Source organism: Tursiops truncatus, chromosome 16 (genome assembly GCF_011762595.2).
Source record: "Tursiops truncatus isolate mTurTru1 chromosome 16, mTurTru1.mat.Y, whole genome shotgun sequence".
NCBI classification, from domain to species: Eukaryota; Metazoa; Chordata; class Mammalia; order Artiodactyla; family Delphinidae; genus Tursiops; species Tursiops truncatus.
Genome location: NC_047049.1, coordinates 46,010,458 through 46,032,307, shown reverse-complemented (window position 1 = coordinate 46,032,307; position 21,850 = coordinate 46,010,458). Strand labels below are relative to the sequence as shown.

At 48.0% G+C, this 21,850-nt stretch overlaps 1 protein-coding gene across 7 annotated transcripts in view; it reads right to left on the bottom strand.

Moving 5' to 3' along the window:
- The window catches only part of VSTM4 (V-set and transmembrane domain containing 4), an 86,387-nt gene that overhangs the window by 61,937 nt on the left and 2,600 nt on the right, over positions 1 to 21,850 (bottom strand). For all 7 annotated transcript variants that reach the window (XR_012326534.1, XM_073793349.1, XM_033841904.2 and 4 more), the window contains exons 2-3: positions 16,088 to 16,486; positions 1,764 to 1,832 (exon numbers count right to left, since the gene is read on the bottom strand). Coding sequence is in view for 6 of the 7 variants with exons in the window: in XM_073793349.1 (XP_073649450.1) it covers positions 1,764 to 1,832; positions 16,088 to 16,486 (468 nt within the window). In the remaining variant the exon portion in view is untranslated. The remainder of the gene's footprint in view (positions 1 to 1,763; positions 1,833 to 16,087; positions 16,487 to 21,850) is intronic.

Below are 21,850 nucleotides of genomic sequence, written 5' to 3'. Positions count from 1 at the left end.
TTACTAACAACCCCCACATGATATCCTTATGCATCTGATGATAAACAGGGCTCCTGCTGTCACATCTGCCAGTGGCCTACCTTAGGGAGCCCCCAGGACATCTCCAGACTCCCACCTCTTCCCAGTGCCTGGGTCATAGGACAGCCTCAGAAATACGGATACATCAATTGCTTTTTCTACTGCTTCACTTTATGAGAAGGAAAGTCACACATCTCTTTGTTAACAAAGGCATTCACTGAATGAGAGACTAAGGGAGGGAATTGGGGATTATTTTACTTGGAGGTCATCAAGTAAAGAAAAAGCCATCTACAAAATGTGCAGAAGAAAAGGCAGGGAATACAAAGAATCACTGTTAAAGTGCAACCCGAGAGATGCAATATTTATGACCTCAAAACGAAACAATTCTAATGGCCTACCTGAGCGACACCTTATGGTTTGCAAACCATGTTCATAATTATGGTTACATTTTTCTAAGACAGAAAGTTCCTCAATCCACTGCTTTTAACTAGCTACTGGAAGACATAGGTTTGAATCCAAGTGCTCTCCCCCAAGGGCAAGTTCCTACACCTGTTGAATTAACAAAAGGTGATGGTGAAGGCCCAAGGCACACGTCTCCTTAGATCCTTTTGGCTAGGTCCATACATCATCAAAAAATGCAATGCCTTCACAAGATGTAATCCTTCACAGTTTCTTGATCACATCTTAACATTAATCTGTTGTGTTTTGGTTTTTTTTACTGATCAAAGGTTCTCCCTGAGAACTCACAAAATACATTCTTTCATTGCTTATGGTCATAATCCTCAACCACTTTACAACAACAATTTCTGTGAGTTTTCCATACACTAAGGCCATATACTTTCTCAGCCTTGACACTGTTGACTTTTGGGGCCAGATAATTCTTTGTTGTCAGGGCTGACCTGGGCACTGGAGGATGTGTAGCAGCTTCCTTGGCCTCTACCCGATAGATGCCAGTAGCACCAAAATGCTAGTCGTGGCAACCAAAAATGTATCCAGTCATTGGCAAATGTTCCCTAGAGGGATAAACTCACCTCCTGTTGAGAATCACTGCTCTAAGGCTCCAGTCTGAGTGTACTTCAGAATCACTCGTAGGTCTTGTTAAAACCCAGATTGCTGAGTACCACCCCCGGAGATTCTGATTCCATAAGCAAGGGTAGCACTCAACACAGTGCATTTGTAACAGCCTTCCAAGTGGTGCTAATGCTGATGTGATGCTGATGCTGGTGGTCTGGAACCAGTTTTGGAAAACACCTCCCTAAGGTCATGGCTGCATGCTGGCAACCCATGAAGAGCTTTTAACAAGTTACAACTTAATCAGAATCTCTAGAGATGCGGTGCAGGCATTAGCATTTTTAAAGCTCCCCAGTGATGTTAACATGGGTTGAAAATCAATTGCTTAAGGTTTACAGATGTTTCCAGAATCCCAAACTCCTTAAGAAACCTGAGATAAAATTAGTCACAGTAGATGTAATTTGCATTTTTATATTACTTGAAGATCCCTCCCTCATATCACCTCGGAGCAGAAATTCTGGCACAAAACAAACAACCCCAAAGTATGCAGACTGGAGCTTTCATGTCTGCTTTTTCAAAATCTGTGGGCTGATACCACCAGGGATTTCCAACCTACTCCTGAGTAAGTTTAGGGCAAGAAAACCATTTGATATTAGGGGAAAACTAAGAAGTCTATTCCTTTCCTATTATCTAAAAGTGAGGCTGCATCTTATAATAAAGAAATAAGCAATTACCTTCAAAAAATGCCCAGGTCTGTTTCTTTTTCTCAAACGATGAATCTTCAGACGCTTTCAGGGAAATCACTGTAAGACAAAAGAGAAATGGCATAGCATGAAGTGGAGCAGCTCATGGACCTAGCCCACCTCAGTCCAAAATAATATCATAGGGTATATATGACACTTACATTTATAAAGTAATTTTCATATTTGCAAAAAACACATTTAATTGTCACAACCCACAAGCCAGGGGAAGGTGCAATGACTTACATATAACAAGTAAGAGACCAGAGAGGGGAATTAAGTTGCTGGTACTCAGTCCACTAGAAGCCTCACTCACCCCATATATTTGCAAAATAAAGAGTTCCCCAGTGGGAATTCCAAGAACCAAAACATTATTTATTTTACCATTTTAGTGGACATCTTTCCAAAATGTAGTGTACTTGCCTGGGTATCCCTAGATAGAGAAGCCTGAGGTCATCTGATGACTCAGGGTCAGTGCTCTGAGCACATTCTCCATGTAAGACAGTCACAGAGCTGCAAGATCTGATTTTGAGATTATTTTGTCTGCTTTCAGTCAGTGGTTGAGCACTGAATTCACTGTGTCTGCTTTCAATTGTCAGGGAAACAGAATTGAGTTACATTATGTCAAACCTTGAACATCATACTAAAGAGTCTGGAAACATGGGAAGGTTCCACATACAGGGCTAACATAATCGTAGGCAAAAATCAAAAAAATTAACCTGACAGAAAAATGTAAAATGTCAGGGAATGAGAGTATTGCCCAATAGAACTTTCTGAGATGATGGAAATGTTCTGTGTCTGCAAGGCACATACAGCTGCCACTGGCCACATGTTTTTATTGAGCATGTGAAACGTGGCTTATTCACATGGGACTAAGAAACTGAATTTGTAACTGTATTTCATTTTAATTAATTTAAATTTAAATAGCTACATTTGGTCAGTGGCTACCACACTGAAGAGCTCCAGAGAAGAGAATCTCTAAGACCCAAATAACAAGACAAAGGTGGCTAGAATAAAAATTGAATCAATATGAGAGGTAAGGAATATGGCAAAGATGGTCTGGAACTTTATTTACTGCCCCTCCCACAAACTTTTATATTATTATTGTCATGGATTCCACTTCTGAATTTTCCATCTTTATTTTTCTCCAGGCCTTGCACTGGGTATTTCCATTGATCTACCACACAGATCACTAATCTTCTCTTCACCTGTGTCTAACCTGCTGTTAAAGCCATCTCTGAAATTTAAGATTTCATTTATGGATTTTTTTCAGTTATAGATCATCCACTTAATTCTTTTTATATATCCTAGCTCTCTGATGAATTTATCCAGCATGTTATCTAATTTTTCAACCATATTTATCACATTATTTTAATGTACATGACTGATATCTTTCACATCTGCATTGCCCATAGGCTTATTTTTATTACCCATTTTTGATTTTGATCTTGTCCTTTGATGTGCCTGATAATTTTTTAATTGAATGCCAGACGTCATATGTGGAAAATCATGTAGATTCGAGATAAAATTTTATTTTCCTCGTAGGAAATTAGAGTAGGGGGATGATCACCTAACCCAATGAGGATATGAACTGTTTAGAAGCTGGGTTTCAGTTTTTATAGGATATGGTTTCTCTCTGGTTTGCCCTTACTTCAGGGATCCCCAGTAGAAAACCTCAAGTATTTATCATAGCGCTTCCAATTTTCATCTCACTGATAGAACTCTGCTCTATCAGAGGCTCTGCTTGCCTCCTAAACAACCTGATTGTCACTTTCTGCATTACTTTTCTCAACAAGCACTGCGAAAAAACAGCTGAATTTCTTAAAGAGTTAAGCGACTCTGACAATTGGTCTCATTCACTGCTCTTCTCTGCACTCTATCTATATAGTCCTTCAGAGAACAATTAAGATAGCTGAAATACATATGCACACAGACAATTGTGTAATTATGTAATACAAATATACTTATGAAATATAAATATATAATTAGGAAAGCTGAAATACAGATTTTTTTTTCAGCATTTCTAATTGTTCTCAGAAGGAGGGCTCTGTTCTGTGGGAAAGAACCCCTCTCCCAGTAGAACCTAAATTCCTCAAAACCAGAAGCTGGTCTTCTACCTCAGTATCACCATCTTGGGACACACTGCCTGGCAGCTGGTAGGTGCCCAGTAAATAAATGAATGATCTATTTCTTCCTGACGGCCCCTCAAAGGAAGAAATCTGGACATCCAGGAATGAACTCTTAGTGGACATTTGGTCTTGCGTGTGATATTAGACATGTCAGACAATTCATCCATCACCTTTCCTGCTTAATTTACCCCACCCACAGCTCCTGTAATCTGCTCACTGCCAGAGCAACCGAGCAGATTCCCCCATCAAGAATTTAAACTAAGAAACAGAGTACATATGGTGGTTGTAGGCCCTGGGGTTGAAAAAGCCTGTGGACTCTGGGGTGGGCAGCCGTGTTTGGAAAACAGGAAAGCAAACGGAGCTGAGGGCAGAACCTGCAGGAGGAATATGGAGGTGGGAGGATTTTGACCTTGATGGTACTCTGGGTACCAAGAGGGCTGACATGTTATTTGCTGACCTTGCATTGCATGAGCTCCATATCCTTCAACCATCCCCACCTCTCTTCTGAATTAGCTTGAATGGGTTTTCATCTTCAACCAATTAAGCCTAGGCTGCGATAACCGCAGAGTCCTAATGAAGACAATAGCGAAATGAGAAAGAAGTGGACCTCTGAGGACCGTAGTTTTCAGGAGATCAGGGATGCCCAGCATGGTCGAGAGCCTTACTACTCCAAGTGTGGTCCACGGGCCAGCAGCATCAGTGTCACCTGGGAGCTTGTCAGAAGTGCAGGACTGTAGGGGACCCAACCCAGGTCTACTGGATCGAATGTGCTTTTAAACCCAGGTTCCCTGGATGAATTATATGCATTTTAAAGAGTGAGATGCACTGATGTACACCGGGTTGAGTTGCCGTTTGCTGGTTATGTAACCTTGGGCAAGTCACTTAACTTCCCACTGCCTGAGTTTCCTCATTTGTTATGCAGAGATGATAATAAGTTCCGGGTGAGTGTGAGAACCAGATGGGTTAATATATGTGAAATACTCAGAACAGTGCCTGAGACCTAGTGAGCCATTTTTATCCGCAAGGACCTTAGCTCCATAAGACAGGGATTTGGTCTATTTTATTCACTGCTCTAATTCCCACACCTAAATTCTAGCATGGTCCTCTGCTATCAGTCCTTTGCCTGAGAATGTGAATCTCCAGTTGTCCAAATGGTCCATAAGAAAGAGTTCCCTGACCTTGTGGCTAAACGTCTGCAACTCAGTCGGGCTGCTACCCTTCCAGCAAAGGCAAAGGCCACTGCCTTTGGACCACTTTTGATTCATCTTACATTTTTTCATTTCAGAAGCTGTGGGCCCTTGATTTAGTCCAATTACAATTCCCTTTGCCTTACGTGGGATAGAAGGTAACAAGGTCTCCCCAGTGGAGTTATGGAGATGGGTGTTGAAAGAGCCAACAAGCTGGGATTCAAAGCTAAGGGGGCTCTAAGCAAGGAATTCACGGAGGTTCCTCATTTCTCTCCCGTGCAGCTGTTTTATGGGAAAGTGCAGCAACTCTGTTTGGCATACGATGATCAGCGACACCAGCCATAATCTTATCTGTTCCTACAAGAAAAAGTTTTACATGAACTCTGCCAGAGCTTTTGAAATTTTCCCGAGGTTCCACGTAGCTCTCTTGTTTCAGCTGCTGATCCCGCGCTGTCTCAAAATGAATGCGATACATTGTCAAGCCGCACGTCTGCGTCCACAGACCATGGCCAATGCCCTGCTCAAGGTGGACTCTGTCTTGAGCCCAGCCTCTCAGCCAGGAGCTAATGTGGGGGTGGGCAGTGGGCACCCCCTGGGGAAGGTCCATTACTCCAGCTGCTGGGAGTGATGCCAGCCCTGCTTCCTGGGGAGCCTTGCCTCTTCCATCCTTCCTGCATCCAGAGGTCCCGTGAGGGAGGGCGGTACTGGGACCACCTCCTCCCACAGGGTGTGGGGCCTGGGAGGAGGGTAGTGCAACTGATCAGAGAAGCAGAAGGAAGCCCAACTTGGCCTCAGCACCAAACCACTCTTCTCAATACAGCTTTATCAGAAAGTGGGCATTCTGACTTCTGACTCCCGTGCACATTCATCAATCGGTCTGGGCCACAGTAGAAAAGGAGAGTAAAGGGCGCTCAAAAGCTAAGTCATCAACTGACCTACTGACTGCTTTGTAATTTCCTGGGGACCCCGGCGCCCAGTGTGCAGAGCCTGGCTGACCTTCTTTTGAGGTGGTGGCCCGGATAACTGAGCAGCAGGCCGTCCTGGGTCCCTCCCCAAGAGAGCAGAATCCGATGAAATCTAAGAAGGGGTGGGGTGTGAGAGCCACCACGTCTCGGGCCTCTGGGAAGAACCGGTTGAAAGTGCTGCAGGATCAAACAGTCTGGAAGAACACAGCCCAGAGGCACCGAGACAAAAAGATCCTATCAGCCTCATGTCTGGAGGAAGCAGGTTGGAAAGAAAGAATCTTAGTCAAGTCCCCTTTGCTGGGACCTGAGGGGAAACCATCACTCAGAGAGGTGTGAAAACTGAGACCCTTGATTTCTGACTTGGACAGACCGTCCCACTGACTCCCCTGGGGAGGGCATGTTTCACAGGCTGTGGCAGACCATGTCCCCTGAGTTCACGCCAAAGACCCTATGACAATGCCCTCCGGCTGAGGGACCTCCTGTTTCCTTCCTGGTCTCCTGTTCACTGATGATACAGAGCATTTACCTGAGCCTGCGCTGAAGGGCTGACCCCCGTCATCCAGTGAACAGATGGCTCGTGATTTTTAGAGGCCCTGGGAAGGCTCCCCTTCTCCCAGTATTCTTTCCTGCCTGCTCACCTATGCCTCCAGTTCCTTTAACAAAGAATCCTATAATTAAAGGGGCTTACATTGCAACCATGGGTTACACCCAAAGTAGGGTGCACCTTTCTGACACAGAACACCTTCCGGAAGGCAGAGGTTGACGGAGAGGAGTGCAGGGAGGGCCCTGGAACAGACAGAGAGGAGTGAGGAAGCCGTACGGGGCAGCGGCACGGATGCGGGAAAGACTGGCCCTGAGTTTGAGAGACACACCTTCACCTTCCTATTTCTACTACCGGTCAGGCTAGGCTGAAGCATTCTCCAGATTGTATAACTCCTGATGGTAGAGGGTGTTGCCTTCACCGAGCACCTGAAGACCAAGATTTCTAAAACTTTACTGTGGGGGAGAATTACTTAGGCCTCTTGTTAAAATGGGGATTCCCAGGCATGACCCCTGAGCTTCTGGTTCAAGGAATTTGGGGAGGGCCTGAGAACCTGCATGATTAGGGAGCACACAGTCATGGAAATTCTGAGGCTTGAGGTCCCAGGACCCCACGTGGAGAAGCCCTGGCTCACATACCCCTACTACAGACAGCAGTGGGCACCAAGTCCCAAGAGACATGGGAGAGGGGATTCAGGTCTTGAGGGGCCAGATCCTGGGCCTCAATCTCCCATCCAGCCTAGGTTGGGGTCCAGCACTCAGAACTCAACCAATGCTCTTCAATTTAATCCAGGGAAAAGGAGAGTAACAGCAAAACCTAAGGAATAAGCCTATCACATAAGTGTTGTTTACAAAGGACTCCCAAGGGGCCCCTTAATAACATGTCTCAGAGCAGAGGAATACGAGGTGAAGAACACAGCTTTCAAGAAAGTTGTTTTCAAAAAAGCAGACTGTCTATAAGGGCTGATGCGTCTCCCCAAGTGGCCGACTCAAACTTGGAAACTACAGAGAATCTGAGTCAGAGAGACCTTCCTCCAATGATTCTCTAATATTCCACACCCTCTGTCCCTGCTGAACACATTGCCTTAGAACGCATCACTATGCTTTACTCATTTCTCCGGTTCATTGTCCGCCTCCCCCAGCAGAAGGGAAGTTCCACGCGGGCTGGAATTGCATCTGTTTCCACTTCCCAGAATCCTTCTTGGCCCATGACAGGTCCTAGTTACGTTGAGCGCACAAATGAATGGAATGAATACGATGCTGTATTGGTGGATCAAGGTCTCCCAAAGAAAGCTTGGTGCTGGGACAAACCTATATTGTGGAAGGCTGGGAAGAAAGCCCAGGGCAGGGGACCCTGGCCTACCCAGCACCTGCCTTCCCATGGAAGACCTGTCTCAGAAGCAGGGGGAACACACTAGCTCACCAGGCCTTCAGGGCCGACTTCTCTGCAGCGCTCTAACTTTGGAGCTGCATGCTTTGGGTCTGTCGTGATTTACTTTACGGCCTCTGAGTTCTTAGTTTCTAACAGAATGGAAGCCGGAAGCCCAGAAACCTTAAGCATAAGATGATTAAGCTCTTTTGAGTTGAAAGGAGAGGGGCAGAAGTTTAAGGCCCTGGACCTTGCATGTAGACCTTGCTAATGTGCACCCAGGGGGTGTAGAAAGCTGGAAAGCGGACACACCCTACCTCAGTTTCCTCAGGCAGCATTCTGCACACATCAATGGGAAAGGAAAATCTCCAAGGACCAGAAGAGGCTGGGGATATGAAATATGCACGAGACCCTTAAATAAAATAAAGAGGAGTCAACACTTTTGCTCCAAATTCAAAAATTAATATAGTCAGTTCGCTGGCCCTTCTTATTCAATCATCAGATGGTTTCCCAAGGAAAAAACTAAATGTAGCTGTGTCCCCACTATTTATAACTGGGTCAGTGTTCTCAAGAAAGGCAACTACAGCCCAGAGAGACACAGAGAACTTCTCTGTTTCTGCTTTCAGAAGTTTGCCTATTGTTTCCTTTTCCCCTTGCCCTTCCAAGACTCAGGCCAAAGGCAGTCTCTCTTGGGGCCTGGACAAAGCCATATATGTGACTAGGACCTCTGAGTGACTTGCACTGATGGAGCAGCTGATGAGAAACGGAAAAGCTCCAGCTTTGTCTATTTTAAGCCACTCTTTCCTTTGCATTCACTCTAAGACAAATTCTAGAAAACAAAGCAAAAAAGCAAACGAAAAACCATGTTAAACAGACTTCCCATTGTGACAAGGCAGTTAGATAAGAACTTCACATTCTGAGACGGAATCAGCTGCAGAATACAAAGGCCATGTGTATGTCCCCACATAGCGGTTAGGAAATACTAAACCTTAGGGCTTAGTAACGGGCCCTCTCCAGACACAACCCCAGGGTAGATCTATATATTACTCTCTTGCTACCACCTTCCACTCCTTGTTGCCATTAATTAAAATGGCATTATACCAAAGAGTTTGGATCACTCATCAGTCCTTCATCTAAAAATTTCGTGACAGAGCCCTTCTGTGTACCATGCACTGTGTCAGGCATGTGGGTGCATTTAAGAAGAATCTGGCAGGGTCCCTGGAGTCCAGGTCCCCGGGCAGGGCCACCACGCCAACCTTTCCTCTTATCCCTGCCCACCTTAGCCCTTACCAATCACAAACATGCATCCAACTCTGCTAAGTTATTTGCAAATCCCTCTTCTCCTTCATCCATACCTTTGCTCCAGCTGTTTCATCTCCTGACATGGCACGGCCCATAGTCGTCACATCCCTCCTCACCCTGTGGTCCCAGCAGAATGCCACATCCTCCAGGTGGCCTTCTCCTATTCCCCAAAGAATGTAACCTTGTCTTCCGCTGACTCCCCCGTACCTGCTTCACCCTCTTGTATGGCTGTTTCATACTCTCTTTCTATTAGCTTTGTCGATAATGTCTACCAAACCTATACCCATATTGACATATGTCTCCTCCTCCAGATTGTGAGGCTGGGGACCCCAGAGGGAGGGGATCAAACCTCCCCACGCATAACTCTCTTTGGGCAAAGCACAGGGACCACAGGCTCATAAACTGGGGCTTCATACATGGTGCTGAGCTTAAATTCCAATCTCTTAAACTCTTCCAAGAACATGGCAGTCGCAAGGAGCGTAGATACAATGAAGAAGTGTTTGAAGTGGTGTTTAAGTTACACTCCAGTTGTCAATTTGTTCCTTTTGAGTATAGGACCTGTTGACACTTTAAACATCATGATGTGAGCTTGCTTAATTAAGCAGTAGCACTAAATGTTTCATTAATCTCATTCCTAATTATCTGTTCCATGTTTCTGGAGAAAAAGGAATTCTTTAATTTCTGCCACTGAAACTTGAAATATCGGTTCCCTGTGGTGATACTTTCAGATCCAATTATTAAATTCCCTCTAATATTTGAGGTTAAATAGATAAGAAATTATATTATAATTTCATCTTTGCCCCCAAATACTTTTTAGGGTAAGCAGAGTTTTCTATTTGCTTTGTCCACTCCTAACATTTAAAGCTCACTTATATAATCTGAAGTCAAAGAACAATTTGGCTTGTTAAAATATGTTGTTTGGGGTTAGACTGAAATACTGTTTAAATTGCAGCAGACAGCCCTTGCAAATTGCTTCTCTTATTAGCATTTTCACCGTTGACGAAAACATCTCCACCTGAAAAGATGGAGATTCGGTTCTGCTCAGAACATCAGACTGCTTCTGAGTCAGTGGGTGGCAGAACTGTGCTGAAAAGCCATTGAGGATAATTTTGTACGCGGCCTGGGGAATGGGGAATCCAAGCGGTTGTACCCCTAAGACAAGAAGCTTAAAATGAATGACAATGTCACTCTTGAGAACCCCGGGGGGCTCACACTCCCTGGTGCCAAGGGCGCATGTGGTACCCTCAAGCAAAGCACCAAACTGGCCATGTCAGAGCTCAGCAACTGTTAGGGACATGTGGCACCCAGGACCGTGCCGCAGCCTGCCCTTGACCGGGAGCCCCAGGGACTCTCAGGCTTCATCCCGGAAATCCTCCTGAAGAAAATCCAGGCTTAGGAACTGGTCCAACCTCCCATTCCCACACCCACGCCAGGGCCGTCCTTGCGCTTAGAACTCTCCAGGGTCTGTGTGTCCTGGGAGGGACCAGGCCACATCAGTGCCTGAGGAGGACAGGTATGGGGGGTCACAGAGACATCAAGCAGGATGGAGAAGGCACAAAGGTAGGGAGACCCCCAAAGCTTGGGGACCAGAGACAGCAAAGGGAGGTCAAGGGATTACTAAAGAAAGCGGGCACAAAACACAACGGGCAAGTGCCTGGACACGGGAACGTGGAGCAGACAGGGTGAAGGGCATGTGGAGAGGCAACAAGACCTGCCCGTACCAGCTCAGGGAAGACGGCGGGCTTAATTTAAACTGCACGCCTGTGCATATAGCAAGTACCAGTCAGCACTGAGTGCAGGGTCAGACACTACCTCTGTGTCTACAGGGACAGAGTAAAGCGAACTTCAGAAAGTATCACAATTTGCCAAAAAATTGACCACAAGTAGCTATCGGACTGCTTCTGAAATAATGAAAGTGCTTTTGCACCTATAGGAGAGATGCTGGCCCCCTAAAATAGCAAGCTTCAACTCGATTCGAAAGTGATACTGGAATTTACCCCAAAGAGAACAGCTTGTCTTCACGTCTAGGGACGTGTTATGCTCTCAGGACGTGTTAGGACAGAAATCCTTTTTTATGTTGTTGGACCCAACTACTTAAAAAGCAAAGCTGTTAGTTATTTCCTTTGGCCTAAAGGAACCAAGAACATTTGGAAAACTCTGCACTAGTCTATCTATGAAGCCTCCAGCTCAGAAAACCTTGAACAACCCAAGCATAAATAAGGCACCCCTTCGAGAGAGACCCCGCTGAGCAGCTTCGTCTCCCTGTTGGAAACTACCCCGAACCCCTGCTCGTGCCCTTTACTTCCATCCTGACTTCCCTGTTCCACCAACTCCAGCCTTGCTCAGCCTGCTCAGCGTTAGGGACAGGGCACTCAGGACCTGACCTCCCCAAAGTCTTGGGTTCGGGCAGGGCAGGCCCACGCAGTTCACTTCCTCCTCTCTCACCTACAGCGAGACCCAACCCTGCATCTCACCTGCTCATGATAAATGAGCCAGAAGCTGTTACCTAGAGATGATTGTCACCAGAAAGGAGGACACAGGGCTCACCAGGCTGCCAGGCTGCCAAGGTCAATGCACCTCATTCCTGCCTGGAACACTGTGCACCTCTAGATTTCCCAAAGATTGACTTTTTGCACTCCTGGGAAGAAGCTGCTACATCTTCGCTCTGCAGTGTTGCTCTCCTACTGAAAACACCTTGCCTTTTCCAGACCACCAGGGGGCTGGCCCAGAGGAGCCCGTTCCAAACGCCAAGTCTGCTGCCCCGAATACTGGTGTTTCCCAGAGCTTCACCCTTGGCCCCTGCCCCTTGGGGATCCCCTTGGGGATCTTACCCACCCCCATGGTTTCACCTGCCTGACTCAGAATCAGTTGTCACTGCCCAGATCAGATGGGCGCTTCAGCTCTACATTTCTGCATGCTTACTGGACATCAGTGCAGGATGGCCTCCAGCCAACCTCACTCTCAATTCCCCTGTGGCCAGCTTCATCTCTTATGTTCCCTTTGTCAGCCGTGGGCACCATCCTGCACACAGTGAGTGAGACTCCTGGCTATCATCCCAAAGCTTTCTCCCTTACTTGCACCCAGTTATCCAAAACGTCTTATTTGACCTCCAATGTCTCTCCATTCCTACTGCCAAACTTTGCAACATTTCAAGCCTGGGAAAATACAAAAGACTCTGCCTCTTCACCCTGTAGTCTGATTCCCCCAAATCCATGTCCCAAGCAGCCAACAGAGGGGTCTGTCAAGACTTTAAACGCTTCTCAGGGTTTCCAAAGACTAAAGCAGAGATTCCCCAAAATGCCTGATGATAAATCAACTAGACTGGATGTTAAATATTAAAATTCCAACCCAGACCTAATAGACTAGAATCTCCAGGGCAGATGCTTGGGAATCCGCATGTTAACAATGGCCCTGGAGATTCTTACCATTAGGCAAGGTTGAGAATACTGGCCTACAAAATCAAGTGTAAATTCCTTAATATTCAGTACAGGCCCCTCCACTATCAGCCCTGCCTGCCTCCCCTCGTTACCCACTGCTGGCCCGACCTTCTAGTTCAGGCTCCAGCAGTCCTGACCCACGGCTGTAGGGCCCTCCATCCGCTGTTTTACCGTCCCCTCTGGCTCCCTGCCCCACGTAAACAGCCAGTGTCCGCTCAAGCACTGCCCCCTGCCTCATCCTTAGGGGCCTTTCTGTGCGTGTGCGCAGTGCTCCGTGCACACCTTTACCACTGCCCCTGACTCCATGACATCGTATCTGTTTCTGTATCTGCCACCCTCTAAACAGATCCGCCCCTGTGTCCCCAAGTGTCCAGCAGAGCAGATGCACCATAAAATAAATGCCCACTGAGTGAGAGATGAATGAATCTACCGAGCACTGCAGAACACTGTAGTCCATATTATTTTCCAATGTGATGTGTTCGCTGAGGCCAGCAAGGCTCCCCCAGCTGAACTGATCGTCTCTCTGAAGGCTGCCACTCATTTCCTCATCATGTTTGCTACTCTGCTCTAGATTGAATCTATCTTTCTGAAAGTGAGGTTCCCCAAACGGACGGTGTAGTCCACATTAGTGTCTCCCCAGCACAGTACACATGACACAACCAACTTCATTCTCAGGAACACCAGGCCAACTTACTGTATGCAGATGGAAATAGCACAGGCTGTTCCTGCTGCCATATCACCCTGCAGATGCGCATCTAATTCACCACCGACATCACCAAAGTCCCTTCACAGAGAGCCTCCCGTTGACTCTCCAACACTGCCTGTGATTCGTTTTCCCCAAATGTATCACTCTGCCATTTTCCGAACTGAATCTCATTCTGGTATTTCCTGCTCGTATTTCTTACCTCCCTGGATTTCCTTTTCATTATGTTTTACTCCTTGCTGATGTTAAGAACGTCCCAATTTTGTACTTTCTGTAAAGTTCATTAAGGTGATGTGTGCCCGCTTTTCAATGTCATTGATAAAACAATTAAATGAAATCAAACCTAACATCAACCCTCCTGGAAACCGCTCCAGAGGGTTCCAACACCATGTGTCACTTAGGGCTTTTGGATCCACGTTCTCTGCAGGCAGGGCTTCTGGCTCAGTGAAATGGTCACATGGCATAAGCAACTGAAGAAACTGTGTAACATTCCTTGCCTTTCCTTCCAGCTCTGTGTGATAAAAATGACACTAAGTTCACATGGTATGACAGGTTCTCTAAAATAAGCCAAGTGTGACTCCACTGTCACCCAGAGGATCACACATTTTCATTCTTCATTATTCATCATATCATTTGGTACCAACAACACTGAAGTCAGGAGCTCTCCCCACCCACGATCTCATATATATGCGGTTTCCAGACAAACCCCAATTTACTACTTCCCCATTCTTCAAAATCCCCAATTCTCCATCATATTTTAATAATTTGCACAGTTAAAACATAAAATGGCAACTTATGCTTTGTCCCAAATTAATATAGCCAATATTTTTTTAGCCCCATACTTTCAGAGGTGTCTTCAGGAAAAAAGTCATGACAAATTTATTTATTAACATAGTTTTTTTCCCCAATAATTGCTACTTTTTTTTTTTTTTCACCACACACACACACACATGCTCAAGGACTTACTCTGATTTGGGGGAAACTCAAAAACACACAGAGTAAAATAAAGCAAGTAACACTGCAATTATGGGGGCAAATTGTTATTTGGTCTGTTCTTAAATTTCTGTTCCAGTTTCTCATTTTGCATGACGCTGGTAAAGCACTCTGCAAGCACGTGGCTAACGAGCTGGACTTCGTCAGGAGCCAGCATGTCGGGGACCAGCAGGGATGTGACAGGCTGCAGTTTACACACAATTCCCTGGACACGCCTTGTAACTCCACCCCTTCCTCTTCCACTCATAAGAGCAAATCAAAGTACCGAGAAGTGGGGAAAAGAGATTAGCTCCACTGAAGTCTTAAGAACCCCCTCAGGTTTTTGCAGCACGTACCCAAATAAATGTTCTAGAAGGAACCCAGCTTCATTCACTGAAAGTAGACGCACATGAACGCATCCAGACGCACGGACTGGATGACGGCACTCACTTGAATGTAGGAAATCCTTTCATCTATTCTAACTGGCAGAGCGGTCGTCACTGCCGAGAGATTTACTACACGGTTCCGGAATACACCCAGACATAAAAATTAAAAGGGCAGATATAAGACCTTATGTTTCAGAGCCAAGTGATATCCAGAGTGGGTTCCCTCCTTAGCCTGTGGTCATCCGATGTACTCTTCTATTTTCTGTGCCAAAATACATATTTATATTAATAGTCATTTGTTTTCCTGAATTAATTTGCTTAAGGAGAAAAAGCACACAACATTTCAGATGATATATCATTCCGTGCTTAACAACATTAAAATAAGCAGACTCCAAAGACAAATGAAGTTGGACTATCCATGTAAATGATTTACTTTAACATATAGGATATTAAAAATGCCTATTCACAACTGAGTTTGATCCCTTCGACAACATCACTAATGCCTTTAATATCATATGACACGTATACAACAAAAGTAGATTCTTTTTCACACTTGGCATCATCAGCTTTACTCTGTGATTCTTTTGATCGTCTACCAGACCAAATTCAGGTTCCAAGCACTCAAAGATGTAATTTTAGTACACAGTAGCCGGTCTTATTAAAATTGTGAGAGGCGTCTTCTTGAATAGAACATCAGTGGCAAAAAATGATAGCCCTCAAATATGGCACTGGGTAGCTAAGACGTTCCGGAACGCGGCCCACGCCTCCTCTCTGTCTCCAGGAAGGGAGGGCCACCTCTGATCCCTTGCCCACTTTTGGATGAATTTCTCAGTGAGCTGTTGCCGGAGGCTTGGATCAGTTCCTCTGGGCGATGGGTCAGAGCCACGGAGGCTGCCCTGCTCTGAAGCCTGGCAACTCACATCAGGCATCAGAACCTCCCAATGCGGGCCTCCTCCCATAGGTGCCCGGCACCCTGCCAGGTAAAGAGATCAAGGCTGTGCAGACCTGAGCTGGAGGCAAAGAACACAGCCAGACCAATCTTTCAGCTGCAAAACAGGTTTTGGCCAGGGGTGGGTTGGGTGGCATGGGGCCAGACACTTGCCCCTTTCTGTTCAGCCTTCCACACCTATAATACAAGTCAGCCACAGCAACCATGTAAAGATCTATCCTCATTCCCAGGCCTGCCTCATATGGCTTGGCCCTTAGAGGCCAAAAAGATGTGTTCTAGCTCAGCACAGCCGTCCTGGAGGCCACTGCCTGGCCAGCTGGAGGGAGGCCCACTGACCTGTCACCCTCCCACTCTCCCCAGAGAGTGGATGCACCCTTACCTCTCATTTCTGTCGCCGAGGAGCCGTTGGACCAAGCTGTCCACTTATTCCTGTGCTTGCTGATTTCCTGGACTTTGCAGACGTAATGCCCTTGATCGGCTGGCCGGAGGGTCAAGACGGAGAGGGCGTAGAGCACCCCGCGCCGCTCCTCAAGGAGGCGCAGCCTCTGACGGTAGGCGCTGCGGCTGAAATTCCCATAGTACTGCACCACCCGGAGCTTGGTCATCTTAACCATCAGGGCCTCCTGGGAGTCCGGGCGCGCGAAGAACCAGCGCACGGCCAGCAAGCTGTCCTTCCGCCTCTTCTGGGAGACGTGGCAGAGAAGAGTAGCATTTTCTCCCTCCAGGTAGTCAACCACAGGCCCCGGGGACACGGTGACATTGAGGGCCCCACAGACCTCTGCAGAGAAAAAAGGAAAGAAGAAAATGAGGAAGGCCACCGCCTTTCCCCAGGTGAACACACATGGCGTCTTCTCTCCAGGAGCCAGGTTGGTCTGCATGGCCAGAGAGGTGGGCCATCCCCATCCCCTCTATGCTCTCTCTGCCTTCTCGAAAGAGCCCTCCTTGGGGTGTGGAGTGTGCCTCTGTGGGCACCCATGTCCTCATCTATGAGATGATCCCAGCCAAGCGGGATGCCATGGACCACCTGGCCCAGATGTATTTCTTTTTATTTTAATTACCTGCTGACATTTAAAATTCAGGAGATATCATATAAAGATTTGGATTTGGGGAAGCTCTTAAAAATTTCCAGCTCACATCCAATTTCCCCTCCCCACCTGCCTCCCAAGGCCTGCTTCCATCAGTTTCATCACCTCCCTGAGTGGAAAATGCTGCAGCCCCTTTCCCTGTCTCAGGTATTTCAACTGTAACCAAGGCAGATTATCAGTACCGGTCAGGCGGGTGTTAAACCTGTACCAGGGAGCTGGAATGACAGGGGTGTCTCAGTTTCTTGCTCCGAGTCTCTTAGGACCAGGATCCACGGTCAAGGAGTTGAAGTGCAAGAATAAAGAATGAATGAGCCCAGGAGCAGGGAGGGGTGCCAGACTCTCCCAGCAACCCAAAAGATGCTCCAGGATTCCAGGCCCAGGCCGCTACTTCCTGTCCTTTGGCTTCTTAGTTAGGGCTGCCCCTCCTAGCCGCCATTCTGCCCCAAGCTGACTTCTGAGAGTGCCACTCCCTGGCCACCCAAGATCATCCAGCCTCGCCGCCCTCACAGAGGCCTCCTCCCAGGAGACGCGCTGCATGGCGTCTGCAAGGATTGTGCAGTGCGGCGGTGCAGCCCCGGAGCTCACGGTCGGGGGAACCTCCGCCTGGCAGGCAGAGCCCAGAAAGGGACAAGAGGTCCAGAGCTTCCTTCTGTCCAAGCTGGGCTGTCCTCTCACCAGGTCCCACATCGTCACCCCTGCGCTGCCCAGCACACGACTCCAGGAAGCACCATTCCCTGCCCACTCCAGTGCTCGAGCAGGTGCCCCCAAGGTCATCCCAAATTACAAATGGCCCCCAAACACCGCCTTCTGGTCACATGAAGGGACTTGGGCCCTGATGGCAGAGTCACCCAAAGCTTGGAACTCTGGTCAGTGCTGCAGGTAAGCAAGGAGGAAGGATGAAAAAGAGAGCAAAGGTTTGGACCTTCTACTGCGAAGAGGCTGTGAGTCAACAAGGTGAGGCCCTGTGTGTGTTGGGGTGGGGGTTACTGGGGGGAGCGTGACCTACAAGGCATCCTTCATTGTAAAAACCCAGGCAATAAGCTCATCCTTACGTACGGTTTCCACTATTGATTTAATAAACTAAACACCTTGAGAGATATGACCTGAGGGTCAATTTCATTTCATTTTCTTTCTCATCTCTTAAAAGCCAGGCCACCAGGACACTCCAGGATACTCCAAGATCCTTAACTTAATCACACCCATGAAGCACCTTTTGCCATATAAGGTGACATTCATTGTTCCAGGGATGAGGACGCAGACATCTTTGGGGGTCATCATTCAACTCACTGCACTGTGATAGTCTTTTGTCACCATAAAAAAAAAAACAAATGATGGAAGTGAATTCAGAAGAAAAAGATTGATGCTTGGCTGGACTCAGCTCTTTGTGGACAAGAACAAGGTCTTCTAGGTCTACAGTGACAAAGGACAAAGCCGCCCAGGGAGATAACTCGGGGAATGCAGATCAACAGGTAACCAAAGAAGGCACACGCTTCCGAGTAACAATCTCACTGTCCACACAAGTCACTCACGCAGGACAAAAAGAGGAGCAACTGCCCTTACCATCTCCCCGCACCTCACCCACCCGGCCCCCACCCTGCCCACACACCATGTTAAATTAGTCCAAAAGCATTTTCCCCGAATGCCAGGATCCAGGCTGAAGTTCACACGGGTCCCACAGCAGGAGTTCCCTGGTGAGTGGCCACACAGCCGGAAACACCAGGCTGACCCCACTCCGCTAGCTGCCCGGGGGTTCAGCAGGCCGAGAGCAGCAGAGATGGAGCAGCTGGCTTCCAGAACTGAAGTCCCGCTCTGCCCGCCCCCGAGGGCTCCCCACTGGAGACAAGGAGAAGGCAGGAAATTGAAACAATATGGATGGGATGAGAGCACAGCCAGGACCCCACACCCTAGTCTCCTCCTATCAATGCTGCATGAAGGAGGGATTATTTATAGTGACTGAAACCAGGAGAACGTGCCAAGTGCTCCAGTCCCCATGAGAGGCCAGATTCCATCCTACAGGCGAACTAGTAACTCTTCCTCTTCTGCAGCTCAGGCCGAGTCAGCAGCTCCCACCCAGGAAAGGGGACGGACTGAACTATCTTCCCCAGAGGAACCCTCGTTCTTTCTTTACTGGTGTGCCTCTCTGCCTTCAGTTAGCCCCATACTCTCTTACAAATGGCCCAGGCACATTTCTCCCACTGAAGTGCACGACCCTTGTTACGGGCTGAACGGCGTCCCCTGCAAATTCCTATACTGAAGCTGGAATCCCCAGGACCTCTGAATGGGGCTGTATTGGAGAGAAAGCCTTTAGAGAGATGACTAAGTTAAAATGAGGCCCATAGGGTGTACCCCAATCCAACGTGCCTGGTGTCCTTATAATGAGGGGAGATTAGGACGCAGACACAGTCAGAGGAAAGACCATGCGAAGACATAGGGAGAAGACAGCCATCTATAGGCCAAGTAAAGAGACCTCAGAAGACACCAACCCTGCAGACACGTTGACCTCAGACTTCTGGCCTCCAGAACTGGGAGAAACAAAATTCTGTTGTTGAAGCCCCCTGTCTGTGGCACTTTGTGATAGCAGCCTTACTCTCAGGAAGGTTCATTTCAGGCCTAGTCCTACCACCAGCCCGAATATTTACACCCACTTTCAATGAGAGCGTATGGGGGTGGGACTGAAACGATGATGCTCACAGGCTCCTCGGCCGCATTAAGCTTTGCTAGAAGACACAGGCTCTCAGGTTGTGTGGATCCCTGTGCCTGCAACGACCTTTCTCAGAAAGCTGGTGCCCCAGCTAATGCCCTCCCCTTGACACTGGAAATGACTACCTTAAGCCCAGGGAACACAACTCGGCTCTCAGGCACGCAGCTGTGAGAAGTGGCATTGCTTGAGGGAGGGGAGAAACTGCAGATAGAGGACCCAGTGCTTGGCCAATGTTAGCTGAGCTGGATGTTTAAATACTAGGTGAGAGCATCACACAGCTTCTGCCCCATAGCAGTCATTAGGCTGCAGAGGGGCCAAGAGGCAGGCAGTGGAGGCAGGCTGACTAGAGTGTGGGGCCGGGGCCGGGGATGGGGGTTCAGGCCTTTCCCTTCTGGGTCTCCACACCTTGCAGGGCAGAGGGGCAAGGCAAGCAAACTACAGGACAGGGGAGGTGGGGTGTCACTAGACCCTCTGACACCAGGTAAGGTAAGGGAGCAGCCAGGGGCAGGGCAGAGTCTCCTCTCTCCCGGCCAAGGAGGGAGAAGCATCGAAGTCATTCTAGGCTGGAGAATTTAATTTCTTGCTTTCTGACCCTGCATTGCAGGGAAAGGAGGTGGGAGGTAGATCCCCTGCCCCCATCCCCTGGCCACCTCCACATTCAGTGCTCCGCTTCCTCCAGCTTACACCCCAGCTTATGCTTTGTTCACTTAATCACTCAACAAATAGTTGCTGAGAACTGCCATGTGCCAGACACTGGGAGAAGAAGACACATCCCTAACCTCGCAGAGCTGAGAGTCCAGTGGGCTAGGCACTGGTCATCAGGAAAAAGACACAGGAGAATGTGGCTACAAACAGCAACACATGCTACAGAGAAAAGGTGTGGGGCTTATGAAAATCAGGGCGAGAGGCTTCCCTGGTGGCGCAGTGGTTAAGAATCCGCCTGTCAATGCAGGGAACACGGGTTAGAGCCCTGGTCGGGGAAGATCCCACATGCCGCGGCGCAACTAAGCCTGTGTGCCACAACTACTGAGCCTGTGCTCTAGAGCCCGCGAGCCACAACTATTGAGCCCGCGTGCCACAACTACTGAAGCCCGCGTGCCTAGAGCCCACGCTCCGCAACAAGCGAAGCCACCGCAATGAGAAGCCCGCACACCACAACGAAGAGTAGCCCCTGCTGGCCGCAACTAGAGAAAGCCAGTGTGCAGCAACAAAGACCCAAAGAAGCAAAAAATAAATAAATAAATTTATTAAAAAAAAAAAATCAGGGTGAGATTCTGATCTCTGCGTGTCAGGGAGGAAAGAGACCCTGGAGAGGTGACCCTGAGCTGAAGGCTGAGGTAGAACTCATGACATAAATTCAGGGCAGCAGTGAAGAATGATCTTCCTAGAAGACGATTCTACCTGTGCAAAGGCCCTGAGGCAGGAGGAACATGGTGCAGTGTCCTCCAGTGAAGTGCACCACACCATCGCCCAGGCAGCCACCTGTGTTTGCAGACTGACCTCAGGAGGGGCCGTTGCACCTCAGTCAGGGCCCCCAAGACCAGTTCTTAAAGGAGGAATATAACAACATGGGCAGGAAAGAGACTGACCCAAAACAGAGGGTTGGGATTCCTGCTGCAGAGAACCATATTCCTTCAACAAGCACGTGCTCCATGACTTGGTAGGTGGGTGTGCCCGCCCCACCGTGGGCTGGGCGCTAGGACGCTCAAGGCCCAGAGCCTTCCCAGTGGTGTAGCGGGGCTATAGGCAGAGAGCCAGGGGTTGGAATCCAGCAAAGCCGGGCTGGAACCCTGGTTCTATTAGGAGTGAGGCCCTCAGAGCCTCAGTTTCCTCATCTCAAAAATAGGAAGATGATGCCTTGCGTGGTGGGTATAAGGCTCCAACAAGAAAGCACCTTGAAAATATCGATAAAATTTACACTCCCTGAGGGCGCAACAGGTGGGGATAACAGAAAGTGACACGCACAGTGACCTGTAAGCAGGATAGGCTTCTTGTGGGTATGATCTGCAGTCACACACGGGCCTATGCTTGGAGTGCCCCCACTTGATTTAATCTCTGCTGTTGCTGTCTTAAAAGCTTAAGAATTTTTAAATGAGGGGCCCCGCATCTCCATTTTGCACTGAATCCCACAAATTATGTAGCTGGTTCTGCCTATAAGTGACCATTAAGTTCCTGTGGATAAAATTTATGGGGTCTAATCCTCTTGATCCCATTTGGATAATGCTGTGAAAAGGACTGAAGCTCACAAAACAGCCTAAAAGGACATCAGTGTGGCCCAACAGTACACAACCAGCTCATGCAGTACTCAACCTCCCCCTCTCCCTCCGTCCCTCTCTCTCTTCCTCTCACACTCATC